At 46.0% G+C, this 23,605-nt stretch overlaps 1 protein-coding gene across 2 annotated transcripts in view; it reads left to right on the top strand.

Annotated features, from left to right (window-relative positions):
• The window catches only part of COPRS (coordinator of PRMT5 and differentiation stimulator), a 30,644-nt gene extending 7,328 nt beyond the window's left edge, over positions 1-23,316 (top strand). The window contains exons 3-5 of one of the 2 annotated variants that reach the window (XM_029600705.1): positions 570-872; positions 12,748-12,810; positions 21,420-23,316. In XM_029600705.1, the coding sequence (XP_029456565.1) occupies positions 570-872; positions 12,748-12,810; positions 21,420-21,586 (533 nt within the window). In that variant the 3' untranslated portion in view covers positions 21,587-23,316. The remainder of the gene's footprint in view (positions 1-569; positions 873-12,747; positions 12,811-21,419) is intronic. The other variant, XM_029600706.1, reaches the window with a different exon arrangement.
• The last annotated feature ends 289 nt before the right edge of the window (positions 23,317-23,605 follow it).

Below are 23,605 nucleotides of genomic sequence, written 5' to 3'. Positions count from 1 at the left end.
GGAACATTAATGGAGGTCAAAGTGAAAGGAACTCTTATCATGTTGTAGTCAGGCGTAGGATTTACGTCTTATAGTTAGGACAAGGTGGAAGAGCTTCTATTTTACAGTGGTCATGCCCAGAAATATCATCTTACATTGGAGTCTCAGTGGTCAGTGAGAGGTTAATAGAATAGTAAGGGTGTATGTTGGTTGATAGGGGGCTGGCTGTTGACTGGGCTGTAGGGGTTTGTTCTGGTGTTGTTTCAGTCATGTTATTGCAGCAAAGGCTTTAAGAAATAGCCAGGTTTTAAGCTTTTTCTTGAAGGATTGGGGTAATGGGTCTGTTCTGAGATCTGTGGGGAGGGAGCTTGTTCCACAGGGTGGGTCCGGCAAGTGATAGCGTTCGTTCTCTTGTTGATAATTTGTGTGTTTCTTTTGGTGATGGTGTTTGGTAATGATAGTTGTTTGCCTTGCCAACTAGAAAACATATTAAATTATTATAATAGCGCAAACAGAAAAATTATGTTGGAAGCTTAAGGGAAAAGTGTATTTTCCAATAGTTCTGGGTGTTGGTTTTTTTTCCACCGCAGAATATGTGCAAAACAAAGTGCAAGGTGACACTGAGTGCAGTTTTTACCAGCCTGAAAACACCGGTAGTCTGAGCTGTGAGACTGGAAGCGCCGAGGACAAGTCAGATTGTGATACCTGCTTGAATACTTCATCTGACGGTGACTGGGAGGAAGATTTTGATGAGCATCCTGATGCTGACGATGATTTGGATGTGGAGTTTGGAGCCTTTGGTAATGCCTGTGGATTTGTTGCCAATATGAGAATCAACACAGAGTATGAAAAAGAGGATTGGGATAAAGAGCTAGATGCAGATGACCCTTATGGTGAGAATAACTTTCTTCTTACCTTCTGCAAAATAATTCAGAAATAAAACTGACAAAATGCCCTTTTTTTTTTTTTTTTTTTAAATAACGCCTACAATTTGTAAGGAGCATGTCATGTTAGATGAGTTGAAATGTTTGCCATTAGGTATACAGCACTATATTTTATATATGGTTTGTAGCACTGTAACATTGTGCTGTACATCTCAGGCGGGCCGATACAGTAAAGTCCGCGGGAGAGCGAACGAATGCCCGCTCTCCTGGCACGCGCACCGGCCCTTCACCGGTGCGCGCGATTCTGTATTTAAGTTAGGTGACGCGGTAAAAACGGGGAAAAGGAGGCGCTAGGGACACTAGCGCGTCCCTAGCACCTCCTTTTTGACAGGAGCGGCGGCTGTCAGCGGGTTTAACAGCTGACGCTCAATTTTGCCGGCGTCTGTTCTCGAGCCTGCTGACAGCCACGGGCTCGTAAACCGGACGCCAGCAAAATTGAGCGTCCGGTTTTCGGCCCGACAGCTGCGGGCCGAATTCAAATTTTTTTTTTTTTTTTTTTTACTTTTTTTACTTTTCGGGACCTCCGACTTAATATCGCTATGATATTAAGTCGGAGGGTGCACAGAAAAGCAGTTTTTACTGCTTTTCTGTGCACTTTCCCGGCGCCGGAAGAAATTAGCACCGACCTTTGGGTCGGCGCTAATTTCTGAAAGTAAAATGTGCGGCTTGGCTGCACATTTTACTTTCAGTTTTTTTGTAGTGCAGATGTACCCCCTCTAATTCTAGAAATTTTAAGTGGCACAATTAATACATGTTTTTTTGACCTGCCTGTTTCCTCCTGCTGCTTTGTACTTCCAGCTCAGTCAGAGCTAGGGCTGGGATCTGGTGCCATGCACCTTCATTCGCAACTGTCCAGGAATTCTTTTCCTTCCTTCACACCCTACAAACCAGTCCATACATGTGGGATGTGGCCTCTAGCCAGCAGATGGAGGCAGAGACACAAATTCAGTAACTGGCTTTACTCTCTATAAAAGGTCTGGTGCTACTTCAGCAACTCAGTATGTCTCTGCCTCAGCAGATGTGCACATGTGTTGGCTGGTGCTGCAACAGATATATGGATACGTAGTAACTTGTTCCTGTGGTGTCTTCAGTCTGGACTTCCAGGAAAACAGGAAAGGAGCCCTGAAGAATCCTGGTAGAAGCAGAAGTCCAGGAAAGCAGGCAAAGTGCACTGAAGATCCTGGTTGGAAGCAGGCTCCCAGAGTAACATTGACAGTAGGCTCTTTGTTAAATCCAGATCTATTCAGGTTGGTGCAAAGTCCCTTTATTCCCGCAGAGTGCTGGGGCAGAAAAAAATGCAGTAGCGTTATCAGGGAGATGCTGAGGAGAAATGGGACCCGAGGCTCTAAGAGTGCATCGACATGTAAAAATAGACTCCACAGGGTATCAGTTAGTGTGCTGATTTCCTTGGTTGAGTGAGCTCCCAGGACAGCAGTCACAGAGCCTGATTTGGCCCTGGAAGGAGCAGGAATTTAAGAAGACACTACAGGTAAAGCTGAGGAAATCAACACATAGGCTAATGTATGAGAAAATGTTGGAATGTTTTTTGCCTAGGCTATCATACCCTTTTAACCTTGTGAGCCACCTTCAGGGAAAGGAAGAGATGCTCAGTGATTGGAGGAACAAGTTCTCTGAGGACAAGCAGGATGGTAGTCCTCACACATGTTTCTAGAACTTTGACTAGACACACTGAGCATGATCTATACCATGCGTTCACGCGGGGGTCCCTCTTCAGTCGCTTCTTTTGCGTGAAGCTGTAAGCCTCGCAGTGTGATTGAGCTTACTTGGCTGTTTTTTGCCTTGTGGAAAACTTTTTGCTCTCGCATTTTTCCATGATATTTTCCTTTAATCCATCGCTTGGTCTCTCTCTCTGTGGCTTCCCATAGTGTCCATAGGGTTTTCAGTGTTTCTGGAAAGTTTCTTTTTGCGGTTGTGTGTCCCCTCCCCCCACCATGGTGGTGGTGCCTTGGTGCCTGCTGGCCATCGATGCCCAGTCACTTTGAATTTTGCGGTGCTTATGTTTCGCCCCATCATGGCCATGTCATGTTTTTACTAATGTCCCCAATACCCGAGGACCATGGGGTGTGTATCTTCTGTCTAGAAGCATTGCATGATGTCAGAGATTGCCACTTGTGTGCCCAGATGACCCTGAAGGGACATCGGCTTCAACTTTACAAGATGGACCAGCTCTTCAAGTCGAGGAAGTCCGAGCCATCAGCATTGGACCATGGAGCCGCACCGATAGATACCATGCCATTGACATTGGTGGGACTGTTGGTTCTATCGTTGTTGCCGATGGATAGGGATGCCGGAGACCAGCCGTTGTCTATCTTCTCCAGGCCAAGGATGCCGGGTTGGTCGTCTTCGATCTCAGCACCGGGGAAAGACTGGGCCGAGTATCAAGGGAATTTAAGCATCAGCACCGGTCCCTATCACTACACAGTGCCGGATTCAGGGATGTACCAGCTTTTGCTGCAGTGCCCCAAAGCGGCTCCGTTGCGAGGTGAGCCCATCCTTTATTGATGCCTGGGGTCCGCGACAGTCTCAACCGATCCAGGTGCCAGTTGTTGAGCCCCCTCGTGGAGCATAGAGTCCAGCTGGCAGTGGAGTGGGCGCTGCGAAGCTTCAGTCCTGCAGTACCAGCTGCACCGGAGCCAGTGCTGCCTGTCGTCGCACTGCTTCTGGAGAAGCTCAGTGTGCTCATGAGTGCGTTACCAACCCAGCTGGTGTCTATTCCCGGGACAGCATCTGCCCGGCAGGGCACCAAGGCTACCCCCTACCAATATGGTGGTTGTTGCCAGTTCTTCTGAGGAGGAAGTTCCACCAAGGTTGGCAGAGACCCCAAGGCCTATAGCCCCCAGTCCAATTCTACTGCTGTCTGCATGTTTGGATGTAGGCCAAGCACCTAGGGCCCCATCCCTTGAGGCATATAGTGAGGATGAGAGTCCATATGATCCAACAGAGTCCTCCTCTGCAGACTCTGATCTCCATCAGACCCTTCTTCTTCAGATGAACGAAGGAAGTCTTAGCCTGAGGACTTAACCTTCTCAGGATTTGTGAGGGTGATGGCGGAGGCCATCCCTTTCCAGCTTTTAGCAAGGGAGGATTCCAGGCACAAAATACTTGAGATCCTCCAATTCATGGAGCCTCCTAAGGAGATCGTGGTGGTCCTGGTATACGAGATCCTTAAGGAGTTGCTGCTGAGGATATGGGAACACACCCCTCGCAGTGCCTCCCGTTAACAGGAAGGCGGATGAGGTCTACCTTGTCCAGAAGTCTGCCGGATTCAATAAGTATAGGCTGCCTCACCAATCGGTGGTGGTCAAATCTGCTCTCGAGGGCAAAGCACTCTCGCACCCATTCCTCAGCGCCCCAGGGAAGGACCACAGAGTGATGGACACTCTTGGAAGGAAGGCATTCCAAGGCACCATGTTTATTGCCCGTGTCACTGCCTACCAGCTCTACATGAGCCAGTACTTGCGGGACAGCCTCAACAGGAGCAAGACACTCATGTTGCTGGTGCACAAGAGTCTGGAGTGCAGAAAACGAGGTCTGTGCGACCTACAATGTTTTGGAAAGGGCATAAAGAGTCTCTGCCGCAGGAATCTACTCTCGCAGAATGCCATGCACAACACATCAGGAAAGATTCACTGATGATGTGTTGTGCACTGGAGAGAATCTCTTTGGAGATAGGGTGAGGGATGCTTTGGCCCAACTTCGGGACCACCATGAAACTCTCCGCTAATACTCCAGACCAGACATCCTCATCCAGGAGACAGTCGAGACCGGGGCCAAAGAAGTCTTTCTTTCACCAGAGGAAGTTCTATCCTCTGCCTCCTCGATACCGTCAAGACCATCAAAGCACCCGCAGCTGTACCAGGCAGCAGAGAGCCCCAAAACCCTAGCCAGCTTCTCAGTAAACTCTGGGGACATGGTTTTGACTGTGCCATAGAGAGCCAGTTGCCCATACCTGGGATAATGGATCCTCCGGTCAGGGACAGGCTGTGGTTCTTTGCAATCCAGTGGCCAGTGTAACCTCAGACCAGTGGGTTCTGTCCATCTGTCAGAGGTACCAATTAAATCAATTGGGTGTCCCGCCAAATTGCCCCGCCCTCCCCATGCCCGCATTTGGGGGCCAGTAGTGCATCAGAGTTACTACAAGTGGAGCTCTCCTCCCTCTTAATGGCTAGGGCGGTCGAGCCCTTACCACCAGGGCAAAGAGGATGGGGATTCTACTCCAGGTACTTCTGATTCCAAAGAGACCAGAAGGACTCCGTTCTATCCTAGACCTGAGGGCCTTGAACAAGTTTCTAAAAAGAAAAGTTCAAGATGGTTTCCCTGGGCACCTTGATTCCCCTTCTGCAAAAAGGGGGACTGGCTGTGCTCCCTTGACCTAAAGGACATTTACACTCACTTCCTGTGACTGGGGAAGATCTTGATGTATCTTCGATTTGTGATGAGAAGGCAGCACTTCCAGTACCAGATGTTGCACTGTTTGGGCTCGCATCCACCCCACAGATCTTCCAAAAATGCATGGCCGTGGTGGCGGCACACCTCTGCAGACTGGGAGTGCATGCCTTCCCATATCTGGACGATTGGCTGGTCGAGAGCACGTCTCAGGCAGGGGTCATCAGGTCCATGCATTTGTCCATTTGTTTGTTGGAGTTACTAGGGTTCATTCTCAACTACCCAAAGACCCACCTCAGCCCATCACTTCAATTGGACTTCAGAAGAGCCTTGCTAGACAGGGCACAGGCCAAGGCCTTTCTGCCCCACTAGAGGGCCGTCGCAATGGCGACCATTGCAGCAGAAATTCAACAGAGCCAGCAGGTATTGGCCTGGCACATGTTAAGGCTTTGGACCATATGGCCTCAACCGGCCATGTTGCTCTCTTGGCACGTTTACACATGTGCAGAGCCTAATGACCCTGAGGTCATAGTGGCGCCAGGCCACTCGGAGCCTCCAGGATTGCATCAGAGTCACCCTGTCTCTTCAGGACTCATTGTCCTGGTGGCAGGTACTTTCCAATCTGGAACAGGAGATCCCGTTTCAGAGTCTCCCCGCCCAAATTGTTCTAATCAAGGATGCATCTACCCTGGGTTGGGGAGCTCATATAGATGGGCTTGGTACCCAGTGTCTTTGGTCCACTTAGGAAAGTTCCTGTCAAATCAGCTTCCTGGAGATTTGGGTGATTTAGGTATATGCTATGGGCTTTCAGAGATCTGTTGTCCTGAACTAGACCAACAACCAGGTAGCCATGTGGTATGTCAGCAAGCAGGGAGGCATGGGGTTGTACCTTCTGTATCAGGAAGCGGTCCAGATCTGGTTGTGGGCCCTGTCCCATGGGATGGTGCTCAGGGCCATGTATCTGGCTGGGACGGAGAACATGGAAATGGATGGACTGATTTGAGCCTTCAGACCTCCGCGAGCAGTCCCTAGACCAGGGGGGGTAGCAAACTGTATATTCCATGTTTGAGGTAGCCCAGACGTAGATCTGTTCATGTCCCCCTGCAACAGTTTTGCTCCCTCTACAGACTGCAAACCAGCCTCGGTTACCCTTGCCCATCATTGGGGCAAGGACCTTCTGTATGCATATCCTCCAATTCCCTTAGTGACGAAGACTCTCTTGAAGCTTTGCGAGGACAGAGGGACTATGATCCTCATTGGCTGAGATAGGTCTGGTTTCCACTCCTCTGGGAGTTGTCCATCCGGAAACCGATCGGTTTGGGGACTTCCACAGATCTCTTCACGCAAGATCAGGGTGGGCTGCGGCACCCCAGCCTTCAGGCCCTGGTGCTTACAGCCTGCATGTTGAGAGGTTAATCCTGCAGCCGCTTGATCTTTTAGAAGATGTGTCTCAAGTCCTGGTGGCTTCTAGAAAGCCTTCCGCTAGACAGTCTTATAGACTGAAGTGGAGGAGGTGTTCTGTGTGGAGCAAGCAGAAGGCCCTAGATCCGTTCTTCTGCCCCACACAAATAGTGCTTGATTACCTTCTACGCTTATTGGAGGCTGACTTGAAAAGCAACTCTATTAGAGTTCATCTGAGTGCAATTGCCACATACCACCATGGTGTAGATGGTATGCCCATCTCTGTACAGCCTATAGTTGTACGTTTTATGCGGGGTCTGCTTTAGTTGAAGCCTCACCTAAGGCGGCCTCCTACTGTGTCTTGGGACCTCATTGTGGTTCTAGCTCAGCTAATGAAAGTTCCTTTTGAGCCACTGCGCACCAGTCACCTGAAGTACCTGACCTGGAAGGTCATATTTTTGGTGGCGCTCGCGAGCTCCAGGCCTTAGGGACTTATTCACCTTTTATACAAAATTTTATCATGACAGGGTTGTCTTGCGTACGCACCTTAAGTTCCTGTCTAAGGTGGTGATGGATTTCCCTCTTAACACCAAGGCGAACGAGCACTGCACAGTTTGGACTGCAAGCAAGCCTTAGCCTTCTATCTGGAGTAGATAGAATCCCATAGAAAGTCCACCAAACGTTTTTGTTTCTTTTGATAGGAATAGATTTGATGTTGCCGTTGCTAAATAGATTATATCTAATTGGCTAGCAGATTGCATCTCCTCCTTTTATGCCCAGGCGGGACTCATCTTGGGGGTCATGTCAAGGCTCATTCTATCAGAGCCATGGCAGCATCGGTGGCAGATCTGCAAGGCTGCAACATGGAGTTCTCTCCACACATTCACATCATATTACCGTCCGGATAAGGATGGCCAACACGACAGTAGATTTGGCCAGTCTGTCCTTCGGAACCTATTTGAGGTGTAGAACCCAACTTTGGGTTCAGGCTGTCTCCTCCTCTGTTACCAACAGCATCGGTGTTGTGCCCTTTGGCACCTGGTTAGGTGTCTGTTGTAACCCTTTTGTGTTGAGGAACAGCCTGTAGCTAGGGATTCACCCATGTATGAGGACTTCCATTCTGCTTGTCCTAGGAGAAAGCAGAGTTGATAACCTGTAACGGGTGTTTTCCAAGGACAGCAGGAAGTTAGTCCTCACGAAACCCGCCTGCCACCCCACAGAGTTGGGCTTATCCTATTTTTTAATTTTAATCCTAATTCTATGTTACGAGAATGAAGGGGGACCCCGCGTGGACGTGTGGTATAGGGCATGCTCAGTGTGCCTAGTCAGAGTTCTAGAAACTTTGACATAAGTTTTCCGCATTGGGGCTCCATCTGATGATGACACCCATGTGTGAGAACTAATATCCTGCTGTCCTCGGGGAAAACACCTGTTACAGGTAAGCAACTCTGCTTTCTCAGTTGGGAGAAATTTGAGGGTGTGTCTCCAAGAGGCAGGGAAGGTCAGTTAGAAGATGCAGAAGCTCTAATGAGCAGGCTGTGCAGCTGATTGATTATTTCCCTTGTTACCCATCTTGGCTGGACTTAAATGCAGGTTATAATCCTGTAACCTGGTTGTGAATTACAGGTTCTAGTGCCCGTCAGCTCCTTGCCAGGTTTTGTAGTTAGAAGGTTCAGTACCTTGTCTCAAAAAAAAGAAAAAGTGTGTGTGTGTGGGGGGGGGGGGGATTTCATATAGAGATATGTACTTATGTGTAGATAGAGCCTGTAGTATATCTTGGTGTTTGTGTTCTTGCCAGGTTCTTGTGGCCTGGTTTGGCCTCTGTTGGAAACAGGATCCTGGGCTTGATGGACCCTTGGTCTGACCCAGCATGGCAATTTCTTATGTTCTAATATCTGAAACATTTTCTAAACATATAAACAGCTTCCAATAAAACATGCACATATAGTGATATATTAGGAAGAAATATGTATATTAAAGCAAGTAAGCTAGATATTCCTCTCCTTTTTTTTTTTTTTTTTTTCTTCTGCAGGAAGGAGGCTACCTAGAGAGGTTGGTAAAGCAAATTAAGCTGAAAGAATTGGCAGACCGTTACAAAAGCTGCCAAAAAAAAGAGTTTTAAAACTACCAGGTCAGGAGGAGGAAGTCTTGGCCCAAGCAGTCCTCCCTAGCAGGCCACTACAATAAAACCGTGCGGAAAACGGGTGCTCGGTGTTGAACACCTGCTTTCCTAACATGCACCCAGCCATCTCTCCTGGGTGCGTGATCGAATATTTAAACGAGGGGGTCACGCTGGCAAGGAGGCGCTAGGGACAAATGTGCGCCACTAATGGATGCTTGTTAATTTGAGAGTCCCTTTTCCTAACCTGACTGCCGGCACACCTTTCCCCCCCCCCCCCAACCTTTTTGTTCCTCACTCAATAGCGCCATGATATTAAGTCGGAGGATGTACAGAAAAGAGGTATTTTTTTGCTTGTCAATACACTTTTTTTGGGTTGCTCAGAAATTGGCGCCTACTCTGGGCAGGCATTCATTTCTGAGTATAAATGTGTGGGTCGAGCGCCTTTTTTTTTTTTTATCTGGGGAGAATAGCTAATAGCCTCATCAACATGCATTTGTATGTGATGAGCACTATTAGTTTCACAGGGGGTTGGATGTGTATTTTGGACACGCTAATCTCCTTATGTTGTAAGGGATTATGGACGCGTGATCAAAACCCGTGTCCAACCGCGGGTTAATCAGTGTGGTCAGTTGAGTGCGCTGTATTCTATCGGCCTGTAGGTTGCTAAGTGTGATCACTGGTGTTTCAAGACCTCCTGTGGACAGGCTAGCATTCCTCAGTGGAGGCTATGCTGACAGTTTCTCACAGGTAAGGATCTGAGAGAAAACGCGGTCTGGATAGAGGAATCTGGGCAGATCCTCGGTTGGTGAGGCTAGAAAAAGTGAAGGTAAGCAATGGGGAGTTTCGTTTGGCAGGTGTATCCATTTTGTGCTGGTGTTTGCAAGATCTAGAAGGACCACGGGGCATACACGGGGGCCCTTGTGTACTCCTGCACAGGGGGATCAGTAGAATCTAGGTTATGTGAGAGTTTTCCTTGTTTTTTCCCCACTATGAGAACTGTGGTACAGAGCGGTCCCCCTAGAGGGGAGCTTAGCAGAAACCCCTCCCCATTCAGGACCAGTAGAATCCCTGAAGCTCCATGGCAAAATCCCCTGATTGAACATCCAGGGTCATAAGTTTGAACCCTGCTACCGCTGGTGGCAGGTAGGTCTGGCACACCATATAAATAGAATTCTGCATAATCAAAGTACAGTGAAAAAAAGTAAAACTTTTATAAGACTGATGTTCAAAACATTTGTAGTCTGCCTAGCAAAAGATTTGTTTAGCAAGGACATTCGTCATTCAGTTTGAAATCCCAGGTTTGAGTGTGCTCTTTCAGAGAGGCTCAGAGGCTCCTCTCTGGTTGTTAGAGCACCAATAAGGTGAAATCCCTTCCCTCCCCGTAGGTCTCAGGGGTAAAAGGACTAAATAGGGTAATTATTCACAGGTTCTGTGGCCTTTTCATTGAAATTGAGGAATTCTCTTATCCTCCAAGTTCTATGACCAGATATTGGTCAAACACTTGTTCATGGCTCCCTTGAGGACAGCAAAGAGGCTCCTCCCTTGGTTTATGTGGGACTCTGGATACTGATGGAGCAAGGGGTAGTAACCATCCCCTATACAGGCAGGGAAATTGGCCCCTCCTTTAAGCTGACATTAGCCTAGTGATAGAATCTAATCCTTTTTTGTTCCCGGTCTTTTGTATGAGGAGGCCCTCATACTCTGTGCCAAGATGAAACAGATCTTGACTGTCCCTCAGGTAGGTGGTATGTCTACATAAACCATGCAGGTTGAGAGAAGTGAAGTCGATCCAGCGTAAGCTGGATAGGAGCCCTGGTTGAGTACCAAAGGGGATGAGGTCCAGATAGAATTCCAAATTGTTTGGCTACAAATTAGGCAATTGAGGGATTGGGAGCTAGTGGGAGCTAGCAAGGTGAAGTTAGAGAACCAGTAGTGCTCGGGCACCCTGGTAAATCAGTTCAGATCCACTCTAGGATGATGTTCCCTTACAGGATTAAACAGCTCAATGCAGGGATTCTCCCTCACCTTAGGCAAATAATTCTTACCAAATAGAGCATCCTAATCTCTTGCCAACCATGGTGCAGTAAGGACTAAGCTACACAGAGAAGATAGGTAGTGACATGGATTAGAGCTGTTGTAAATGCGGAAGCTGTCCATTGTTAGGAGAGGTAGGTACGATGTTTCAGGGAAGAGTTCAGGCTCTCGGTCGGTCCTTCCACCAATGCAGTACAATGCCCAGAAAAGGGTAAGGTCAACTTGAGTTCAGGCTCCATATGGGGCACGTGAGATTTGGATTAATTTCAGTTGAGCTTTTCAACTACATTTCTTTCTCAGAAGTTTAGTGATATGCTGGATGATTGAATGTGTGAACTCTTAAGAGCAATACAAGGACCAATATTTCCTATAGATCACAGGCTTGAACAGAGGAGGGAGACCTTCCTCATCATCCTGTTCACACATTAGATACAATTCTTCTGAGGAGGCAAGATCACAAGTCTTCCACTAAGGGAGGTCTTCTGGACTTGGTAGGGAGGTTACTTAAGGAGAGATCTACCATCGCTTCCTTTCAAGCATTATAGAGGAGCATTTCAGGGACTTTTCAGAAAGTCTGTCTCCTGGGTGTCCTTGGAATCCTTTATATATATATATATATATATATATATATATATATATATATATAAAAAAAAAAAAAAAGGATCACTGTGTCCAATATGCCACCCTGTTGTTTTGAAAGTAATGGAACACATCAAGGATTTTCACTGCATGGCTTATAAATGCAAAAGGTTAATATCAGAAGCAGGAGCTCAAATCACTCGATAAACTTGAGGTTCCTTTTGAGATATCTGGAAATTCACAACTGAGTTCAGGAACTCAAACTGGCGGTTGTATTTGGCTGCAGAGGCCTACAAGAGGGAAGTGACCTCAGAGGCAGCAAGGATGCAATGGAGTAAGGAAGCAATTTTGGCAGCATGTGTATTAAAAGCAAGGCCAAGGTTTGTGAGCCTAAAAGTACACTGGGAGAAGGCTCAGATATTGTCTTATGCACCAGGCAGACCAGTGACCCTAGGGGAAATCTGTAGGGTAGCTACAAGGGCATCTCAATATACTTTTACAGAATACTAGGAGTTAATCCGGTTAAGAAAAAACAGATGCAGCATTTATTATGAGAATCCTCGATGCAAGTCTAAGTAATTCCCACCTGGAATAGGGACCTCTCTGTAGGATGTGAAGGAAGGTGAAATTTATACTTGCCCATTTAATTTCCTTTCCTTCAGTCCTAACAGACCAGTCAAGGACCCACCCTGAGAAGAAAATGGCAGTCAAAAAAATTGGGGGAGTGGGGGAGGTGGTGAGTGGACTTATAGATAGGAATATATACCAGTATATAGATATGTATGCAACTATAATGATCTACCTGCCTATAGATATAGGTAGACATATGAATAGACTTAGCAAAAAGAGAGAGCTTGTTGTCAAACAGAGAAACAGCCCAAGAAGAAGGGGTCAGATGGCATCCTCAATCCCTGACCTTTGTGGTTTGATTACAAAATTATTCTTGTGTCCTAATGACCTTTTTTTCCCCCCCTAATAGTTCCAGGGGAACTTTACATTCAGGAGAATCAATGACAAGTGCGAGGTTGTCCATGATGAATGTGGCAGCCCTGAGTGCAAACTTGGGATTGGTATTTGGGTCCCAAGCCTAGTACCCAAGAAAGAGATGCTGGCAATGGTGGTAGGTTCTTGTTATAATAGTAACTGGGGAACCAGAACTAACAATAGTTCCTGGTTATTTTCTAACTTTGGCATAGCATACTGAGGAGCTGAAGCAGCACCGGACCTGTTAGAGAGAGTGAAGTCAGCTCTTGTATTTTTGTCTTTGCCTCCATCTTCTAGCCAGAGGACATATCCCACATGTATGGACTGGTCTATTAGGACTAAAGGAAAAGAAATTAATGGGTAAGTCTAAATTTCACCTTATCACCCCCCCCCCCCCCCAAATTCCCTCTAAGACAGCAGTGGCCCACTCCGGTCCTCAAGAGCCATAAACATGCCTGATTTTCAGGATATCCGCATGAATGCATATGAGAGAGATTTGTATGTACTGCCTCCATTGTATGGAAATCTATCTCATGCATAGTCATTGTGGATATTCTGAAAACTTGGCCTGTTTGTGGCTCTCAGGGGCTGGAGTTGGCCACTTCTGCTCTAAGCTGTGCACAAGAAATCCTGATATTTGCATTATACTGGCTCATGGCATACAAATTTTAACTTGGCATATAAAAAGTTGCACGAGAGCATTTTTGCATATGAAGCCTTGCAAAAATTAGAAGGAACATTGCCTGTCTCCTTCCCTTCCCATTCCTATTCTGCTATTGCTTTGACAGTCTTGGACCATGGCTGTGTGCCATGGCTGTTTTTAGAAGCCTGAAATCATGGGCCCTGGATTTGGCCAGCAGGTGTCTCCCTTGAGCAATGACAAATATTTTCTCCTCCTCACCCCTTGGCTGTGAATGCTGCCTCTGCAGCATCCCCAGCTAGCCTGGAGATTGAACCAGGGACCTTGGTACAGCAATACAAAGCACTGCTACTGAGTCCCTGGGTTGGCCAAGTATATTTTAATAAGGCTGGCAATGTGGTGATTCGACTACTGTCATGTTCTTGTTGTGTGTCGTCCCCCCCCTTGACTCTGGTAGACTGAGTGCTAGGGCAAACAGGAAAAGTACATGCCACCACAGCATGGCTTTCTTAAAATGACCTTTATGGATTTTGTTGTTGCTGTTGGGGGGGGGGGGGGTTTCTGGTGCCCTCCTGGTTAGAGTTAGTGTGTGTATGTCTGTAGTACAAAATCTAAGAAAGGGGGTTGGAATGTATTCCAAACCCGCAATGTCTCTAACTGCGCCATTTTGGTGTACTCTCTTAGGTCACACCGGTTAGAGTGCAAAGCCAAGAGGCTTTAGAGGTAAAACGTGGGCAGGAGCCTTGGTGTTAGATTAAAGATTGGACTTGTAAGAACCAGAGAGGAAGATAAGGCCTGAAATGATCTACCTATGTAAAAGGCAGGTTGCCAGAATCTATAATTTTTATTATAGGATATCCTTCCAGTGTTTCTCCAACCCCAGATATCATTTAACCAGTGCCCTGTAAACTGAGCTCCTCATAATGCAACTTCATTGGGTTGTAGCTGTTGGGGACTTAAAGTGCCATTGCTGCTGCTGCTGCTCCTCCATCTGTCTTAGTGCTTGCAGGAGAATTTCACCCTTAATGGCTGAGCTGGTTGATAGGCTGCTCAAGATTTCCACCTTCCTCCATGATGGATGCAAGTTTCTTTCCCTCTGCCCTCACACACACTTCCTCTTTTTTCCCGTCGATAGCAGGGCTGAAGTAGCCATGCTGTCATGGGATCTGTCAATCAGGTCCGGGAGGCGGAGCTTGTCAAAGCAGAGATCAGAGCTTTGATCTCTGCGGCTGCGAGTATGTTCCCACGCAGGAAAGTAACGGAATCTCCTCAGTCTGTTCTTTACGCTTGTGGGATCGCACGCAGAGCTGTTCTTCTCCTCAGCGTTATTAAATAAAAATGTCAAAATCTGGTTTTAAACCCTGTAATTGTGGCAAGGTAATGTCAGTCACGGATGGACATGATCAATGTTACCGATGCCTAGGGCCAGATCACAATTGTGAAGATTGTGAATTTTGTTCGAGGATGTCTCCGAGAGCCCTGAAACAACAGGCTTCAGCAACGTTTTGCCTCACCGGAGCCATCGGAGGCTCATTCGTCGCCTGGCCCTGCAATTTTACCGGCTCCCTCAAAAAAGAGGGCATCTTCGTGGGATCCTCAATCCTCCAATCTTGGAGGTAAGGATGTGGCAAGCCGGCAAAGGCCATCGGATTTCAAACAATCCATAGAGCCAGAAGTGCCGGCACAAGAGACACTGGCACCAAAAATCACGGCACCTAAGACTTCTGCGCCTAAGATGCCTTATGTGCATAAAACTATGACGGCGCATAACACTTCTGCGCCTGAAGAACTATCGACGCACAACACTTCTGCGCGCAGGGCGCCGAAGACACCTGTTCGCGCGATGAAGGGAAAATCTGCGTGCACGGCGCTGACAACACTTGCGTGCCCGGCACCAGACATGGCTGTGCGCGTGGTGCCGGAGACATCGGCGCCGATAACTTTGGCGCGCACAGAAATAGAAAGATATACGCACAAGTCTAGATCTGCGCACAAATCCAAATCTGTGCACAAGACACAGGAACACACGTCTCATGTACTACACCATGAGTTGAAGAGATGACGTGGACCCTCACAAATGTCTCATTCCACTTCTCCATCGATAACCCCACCTCGTTCGGGTACTTCCCTCTCTTCGAGAGCTACTTCGACAGAGTTTACAATAAAACGCAGAAAACGATCACAGTCTTCATGTAGAAGTCATACAGACTCGTCGTCACACTATTATCATAAGCACTCACATCACTACCACCACAAAAGGTCGGCAAAGAGGAGTGCAACATGGGAAGTAAGCCCTTCGACTTCTAAATCATCTCACATACCAGCTTCAAATACCTTCTCCCATACAGAGGTAATACAAGTTGCTTCCTCTAACGCTTCTACAGCTTCAGAGGATTCGATGGACATGATATGCGACAAAAAAACAGAAAGACCATAAAGTATCTAATACGTTACCTCACAATACTCCAATGCAACCTAAAGCATGTGAGTCACAAGAACCAGATGGTCGTACAATAATGCCCCCTCATACAAAAGAGGCATTTTATCAATTGTCCCAATCCTTAGCAGGATTTTATGAATCTCTGCAGTCATCATTCAAAATGACTAATCTTGCTTCTGGCAGTTCTCCGGAACATAAGACACAGACTAATAGAGAGCAGTTGGTGGAGCCTCCAACATCTCCCATAGCAAACCGACCAGCGTCACCAAATTATAACCAGGATATATCTCTTGATTCTTCTTCACCGCAAACATCCCCATCATCATCTACGGGATTCCCATTGGATCCGCAGGAACAACCTCAGGAACCGTATTCCCCTCCGGAAGACCTTACATACCCAAAATTTCTGGAAAAATTAGATTCAATACTGCATCTAGAGGTTCAAAAAGAAACAGACCCTAGATCAGAAACTCTTGGCCTCCTAAAGATTTTCGATACTCAGGAGAACCAACATTTCTTCCACCACAAGAACTCCTGCTTTCAGTCTTACAGAAATCCTGGGAAACACCTTACGCAATCTCAGCGGTTTCCAGGAAGACTGACATAAAATTTCGTATGAGGAAAACATCACCGTACTCTATACCACAATTACCTCACGCTTCAATTGTAGTAGAGTCGGTGATGCAAAGATTTAAGAAAACTAAGTCGCATTCCTCATACCCACGAGGGAAAGACAACAAATATTTAGATGAGTTTGGCAGGAAAATGTACCATAACTCAGTGTTGAATGTCCGAATTATGCACCATCAGTTCTACATGGTACATTACCTATATGAGTGCATACAAGATATAAAAGGTATGCTCTCCTCGACTGCGGATCAGATACCTCCGCCTCTTCATGACATGGAAGAGTGTTCTTGACACCTTTTGAGGTCAATCTATGAAGCATATGAAACATAGTCTAGGGCATCTGCAGCAGCCATTGCAGCCCGCAGACTAGCATGGTTACGCTCAAGTTCGATACATGAAGATTTGCACGAGAAGCTAACAAACCTCCCATATACAGGAGATAATCTGTTCGGAGAACGATTTCAGGACACAGTGGGTAAACGGAAGGAAGGAGCTCTAGCAGTACAATCATTAACATCACATCCTCACTATTCAAACACATGTCGTTATATGGGATCCACTCGTCAGCAATCATATGCCAGGAGGCCCTACAGATCTTACCATTCCTTTCATACACAACTTTACCCTGCTTACCAGCGTCCTGCTCCACAACAGAATACCTCAAGCCAACGTAGAGGTAAATCACATAGCCAGAGACAACAGGCACAATAGCCGGCTACTGCAGTAAAAGCGAATTCATCTTTTTAGTTACCCAGCCACCATCACAATATCAAGCACCACCCGGCAGGATTCACTCCTGCCTGGCAGCCTGGGAGAGAATAACATCCGATCAATGGGTTTTGGAGATAGTACGTCATGGCTACCAACTCCAATTTGTCACAAAACCCTTATTACCTCATCTTTCCACTTTCAAGATTCACAACTTCCAACCACAACTGGGGGAGGAAATTGCTTTGCTTCTCAAACAACAAACAATTCGACAAATTTACCCGGGGACCAAATCAGTAGCATTTTATTCCCCATACTTCCTCATACCCAAGAAGTCCGGTGGCCTTCGCCCCATCCTAGACCTAAAGGAATTGAACAAATTTCTCACCAAAGAGAAATTCAAAATGGTATCCTTGAAATCAATCCTTCCTCTGATTGAAACCAACGATTGGATGTGTTCCATCGACCTGACGGATGCTTACACACACATTCCAATCCATCCATCCTCGTGGCGTTACCTATGCTTTCGCTATGGACATCAACACTACCAGTACAAAGTTCTTCCCTTTGGACTATCGGCTGCACCCAGGGTTTTCACCAAATGCATGGTAGTGGTGGTGGCTCATCTCAGACAACAAGGTATAACCATCTTTCCATATCTGGACGATTGGAGTTGGGGCGATTATGAGCCAGACATCTTACTCGATCACCCCCATCGGGTGATACAATGCTTGCAAGAATTAGGATTGGTGATCAATTTTCAGAAATCACACCTACAACCAACACAACAGTTATAGTTCATAGGAGCATGCCTGGATACTACATGCAACAGGGCATACCTACCAAGCGACAGAATATCACAATTCCGTCCTTGAACCATACTCAGAGACCTTCAGCAAGATAGGTTCTAGTAGTCCTGGGCCACATGGCAGTGGCGATTTTCATGGTTCCCAACACCAGGCTACACATGAGACGCCTGCAATGGGGCTTGAAACGTCAATGGAAACAGCACTCGCAACCATTGACACTCAAGATATCGTTGACCGCCGAAATGAGAAAAGATATAACATGGTGGCTCCTAGACTCCACCCTATCCAAGGGAGCATTGTTCAGTTCCCCTCCTCACAATGCAGTATTAACCACAGCTGCGTCTCGCAAGGGCTGGGGTGCACATCTCGAGATTTACCAAACACAAGGGTTATGGACAATCTTGGAACAAAACTTGCAAATAAATTTAATGGAACTCAGAGCGATTCAGAATGCATTACAAGTGTTCCAAGACCACCTGAAAGGACGCAGGGTAATGATCTACACGGACAATCAAGTGGCGATGTTTTACATCAACAAACAAGGAGGGTCCGGTTCATGGGCCCTTTGCAAGGAGACCCTGACAATCTTCGAACATGCTCATTGAAACTGCATACATCTCCAAGCAACTTACCTACCAGGAGTTGCAAACACAAGAGCGGACAGGCTAAGCCGCATATTTCCTCCTCACGAATGGGCACTCAATACAGAAATAGCCCAAGACACATTCATGCAGTGGGGGATGCCTTCGATAGATCTCTTTGCAACGGAGATCAATGCTCAAGTTCCCAAATTCTACTCGATAAGACCAAGCCAATTCAGGATCGCTCAAGATGCCTTCCTCATCCCTTGGACGACAGGCCTGTACGCCTTTCCTCCCATACCACTCATAACGAGGACAATTCAAAAGTGCATAGCAGACAAAGCTCAACTGATACTCATCGCCCCTGAGGCAACCATGGTACAGTTTCCTTCTCTGACTATCCATCATGGATCCAATTCGGTTACCGAATCGCCACGATCTTCTCTGCCAAGATCAAGGGACGCTTCTACACCCACTACACTCATCTCTCCACTTGACAGCATGGAGATTGAGAGGCTCCTTCTAACAGAACAGGGAGTTTCCACTTCGGCAGAATTCATCTTGTTAGAATCCAGGAAACTCTCAACGAGGAAATTTATAGCTATAAATGGAAATGTTACTCTACTCTACCTGGTGCATTTCCAAAGGTGTCGTTGGACTGCTCACCTGAGCTACTTATTGACTATCTTCATACACTATACGCAGCTGGTCTAGCAACATCATCCATCAGAGTTCATCTCAGTGCCATAGGGGCATATCATAGACCAGTTAACAATATTCCTGTATCCAATCACCCCTTACTCTCTCGTTTCATTAAGGGGTTAACTCACCTTCGGCCTCCCATCTCTAAGCCTCCAGTTCCATGGAACCTCAACATAGTTCTGGAACAGCTCATACTTTTCCCGTTTGAACCCATGGACTCGGCACATATTAAATACCTCACATGGAAAGTTGTATTCCTGGTTGCAGTAACATCGGCATGAAGAGTCAGTGAATTACAGGCCTTGGTCCATTATTCTCCATATTTGCAGTTTCATCACCAAAAGGTAGTTCTCCGAACTCACCCATCTTTCCTACCAAAAGTGGTTTCTCAATTCCACCTCAATCAGACCATGAAATTACCCACCTTTTTCCCTAAGCCTCATACAAATGATAGGGAAAAACTACTGCACACACTAGATTGTAAAAGAGCTTTAGCATACTACAAAGAAAGGACAAACTCGGACTCCCGTGTTTCTCAGCTCTTTGTCTCCTTTGACCCAAAGGCACCTGGATTACCAGTGGCTAAATGCACAATCTCCAGCTGGATAACGCAGTGCATCAAATTCTGTTACGATAAACAGAAACTACAACTACATTCAGAGCCTAAAGCTCACCAAGTCAGAGCAGTGGCAGCCTCATTGGCATAGCTAAAGAATGTGCAACCCATAGACATTTGTAAGGCAGCTACCTGGTCATCGCTGCATACCTTCACATCTCATTACTGCCTTGATCAACAAGCAGCCACTGATGCGAAGATAGGGCAAGCAATACTGCAATCTCTATCCTCCTGTCCATGGTGACTGCCACACTGTTAATGATCACGTACGAGCATATATATCAAAAACAACGTGATCGGGAGCTTGGGACTCCCATGACAGCATGGCTAATTTAGTCCTGCTGTCGACGGGAAAAAGCAAGTTTGCTTACCGTAAACGGTGTTTCCGTAGATAGCAGGATGAATTAGCCATGCTGACCCACCTTCCTCCCTGGAAGTCACTAAGTCTTCGACTACACTACAGCTTAATCACAGACTGAGGAGATTCCGTTACTTTCCTGCGCAGGAACACATGCGCAGCCGTAGAGAGCAAAGCTCTGATCTCTGCTTTGTCAAGCTCCGCCTCCCAGACCTGATTGACAGATCCCATGCAGCATAGCTAATTCATCTGCTATCTACGGAAACATCGTTTACGGTAAGCAAACTTGCTTTCCCCACCCCAAGGCTGAGATTTCCGTTTGCTGGGGGTCACGCTGTAGTCAAGTCTTTCTGCATGGAAGTTTATTGTGTTAAGTTCTGGTCTGTGGGGCCCAGCCATAATTTTAATACCTGACTCGTAAAATCCGATCCAATTTAATCCATCCATGCTTATAAACAGCTTTTATCTGGGTCACAAGATGTTCTGAGAAATCCAGAAGTTGTTATGCACATTCGGGCCGATGCAATATCATCACGGGGAAAAGGGGCGCTCATGATTGATCGCCTGCTCTCCCATCGTGCACCGAACGACCTCTCCAGGGCACCTGATTTAATATTTAAATCGGCTGCCAGGGTAAAAAGGAGGCAGTAGGCTAAATTGTGCACCCCCTAGTGCCTCCTTGGCAGCGGGCGCCCAGGAGATGTGGCTGTCAGTGGTTTAGGAAAACGGACTCTCAATCTTACGTTAATTGAGCGTCCCTTTAACTAACCTGACCGCCAGCACAGTTTTTGGGTTTTTTTTACATTTTTTTTTTAATCGTTCTCCTTTTGTTCCTTGACTTAATATTGCCACGGAGGAAGTATTTTCTGCTTTTCTGTACACTTGTTTTTTTTGGACTACTCAAAAATTAACGCATGCCCTGGGCAGACGGTAATTTCTGAGCGTAAAAATGTGTGCATCAGAAGAGGATAGCCTCCTCAACATGAATTTACATGTGATGAGCGCTATTAGCTTTGCGGGGGGTTGAACGCACATCCAAAAGGCAAGTCCAACCACGGATTAACCAGCTGAGCGCACTATATTGCATTGGCCTGACTGTTCGTTTGGTTATCAGGTAGATGATGAAATCTGATAGGAATCAGGTAGGACTCAGCCAGGTTTGCTTACTTCTACAGTAGCTCTTTCCCATGGGATATCGGGAAGGGGCATTAAAGAAAAAGGCCCTTAAGACCATTATTTATTTATTTATTTTGCAGCTTGCCTACAACGACCTGATGTAAAGCTGCATGTTTCTTGATGTTTATTATTTTAAATGTTTTATCTTTTTATGAGTGGCCTTTTTTTTTTTTTTTTTTTTTTGTAGCCCGCCCTGAATTATGGAGAGATGAGTAACAGATTTTTAAAATAAGTAATAAATTATAATCGATGCAAAGGTTGTCTTGTTTCGACCTGGTGACTAGCCCTTTCATGTTTTGCTTCCCGTAGACTCCGAAGACATCGACATTACTTTTCAGCAGGAAGGGTTGGTGGCATCCAGTGCTGAGGCAGAAAACTCCATGTATATTCCTAGTTGGCACCATGCAGCACCATTGACGACAACGTCGCCTGTCCTCGCTTTTGAGACTGGACAGTTTGAAGATGTGGATACCTGAGGCTGACTCTGAGCATGATATATACATGAGATATATATATATATTTTTTTCCATCTGAGTTCCTCACATTTGCAAATGCATTCCCTCTTAAGACTTTGGGTCTCGTTTTTGCTAAACATTTTTCCCATAAACACAGAAAGAGAGGAAAGCCTTAGCAAGACTTTTTTATTTTATTTATATTTTGGCATTTCAAAGCGGATTACATTCAGATCCAGTCAGGCCCTTTGAAAAATTACCAGTTTTGACTGGCAGACTAAATTCTTTTGTTTTAAATCAGAGCACTGTCTCTTCCATTCCCAGATCACACAGTGACAGCACAGTAATTTTTGTTTTGTTTGTTTTTCTTTATCAAAGAGCAGCTTTTACACTCAGGATTCAAGGTGACTTCTTGTCCCGGTAGGTAGAAGTGCCAACCCTTGAAAGGCGAGAAATTTTATTTTCTGATAATAGGTGTGGTAGCCTGGAATTCTGCAAACCAGTGGAGCAGCAATGTCTGTCTGCATGTCCCACCCATGCGGGGACAGTGGAGAAATAGGTTAGGGGTGGCCAGGTCTGGTCCTCAAGAGCCCCAAACGAGCCTGGTTTTTAAGATATCCACCATGAGTGTGCAGGAGGGATCGGCATGCATTGCCTCCACTGCATCTTGTCTATCTGGTACGTATTGCATTGTGGATATCTTGAAAACCGGGCGGAGGGACGGGGTACTCCAGGTCTAGAATGAGAAACAATGCACTTGCTCGCGCTTCTCTTGCCATACAACTTAAGTTCCATTCCGGGAAGGCACATTCATCTTGTTGGATAACAAGCGGCCTTGAATTTTCAACATGAAAGTTCTTCAGTTAAAAAGGAGTGCGATCCTTGATGCGTATTTCTTACTTTGGTGTTTCTTTGGTTTTTTTTTTAATGTTTTTAAATATCTAAACTTTCAAGATCAAAGAAGCTACTGTGCAGTCATCACCTGGCGCTGACTTCTCCCTGATATTCTGCACCACTTCTAATTTATTTATGTAAGGTTTGTGCTTGTGTGTGATTTTTTTTTTTAATTTATTTATTTTTGTTAAATCTTGAGTTGTGGGACTCTAGGCCAGAAGCCGAAGTGGAAGGTCTCTGAAATAAATGATCTGGCTTAGAAGAACGCCACCAGCGGACGTGTATATCTTGTTATCAATCTTGGTGCAACTGCTAGAAAGGGCTAGGGTGAAATTAATGGACTTGTAGCATAAATACAGCATTATTGCCCCCCCCCCCACCCGAGTGGTGGCTGAAGCCTTTGAAAAATGGTTTTGTTTGGTAATGACTTTGTGTGTGTGTCTGTATCCCATTGAGCCATATCCTATTTTTTTACCCCTCTCCACCAATGTACAGACATGCCCTCCATTTGCTTGTGAAACAAACCGGCACAGACTTTGAGCATGAACCCATATTAAACATAACACCCTGGTGTGGTTTCTTTTGGCAAACAGATACTGCAAGGCTTCTCCTTGTCCACGTTTCTGGGTTTTATAGATGGGTGATCTACTAATTGTTTGTCCATTAGGTCCTCTTTGCTGAGAATTGGTCCTTTAGTTACAAGTTTTAATGGAGTGCATAAAAAGCTTACAGCACCAGGGTAAAGTTTCTGATCTTTGTGGGTGAGCACTTATATGTGAAAACTTGGCACTGACACAGCTGCTAATATTAATTTGTTTGATTCACAGTAAGAGAGTATTAATTAAAAAAAAAAAAAAAAAGTTGGGAGCATGGTCAATGTGGACATTGTTCCCATCATTTGTTTTAAATTCTGCCATAGGGGATAAGGGGGGTTCTGCAGTCGTGATATTTACTCTGATTTTAAGAACCTCTTTTGGTTTTGACTATGAGTTGGCTACCAGTAGATTAAAATTTATGAACTGTTTCACAATCCAAAGGACGATTCACAATATCCCATTCTATATTCAAGTCATGAAAGCCACTTGACGGGATGGGGAAGGGCTACTTGTGAGCAAGAAGGGGAAGCTGCTGGAATAGTCTCTTGGCTCG

The sequence above is a fragment of the Rhinatrema bivittatum genome, chromosome 4, assembly GCF_901001135.1.
Source record: "Rhinatrema bivittatum chromosome 4, aRhiBiv1.1, whole genome shotgun sequence".
NCBI lineage: Eukaryota > Metazoa > Chordata > Amphibia > Gymnophiona > Rhinatrematidae > Rhinatrema > Rhinatrema bivittatum.
Note: the sequence above shows the minus strand (reverse complement) of the source record. Positions and strands in the feature narration are given on the sequence as shown.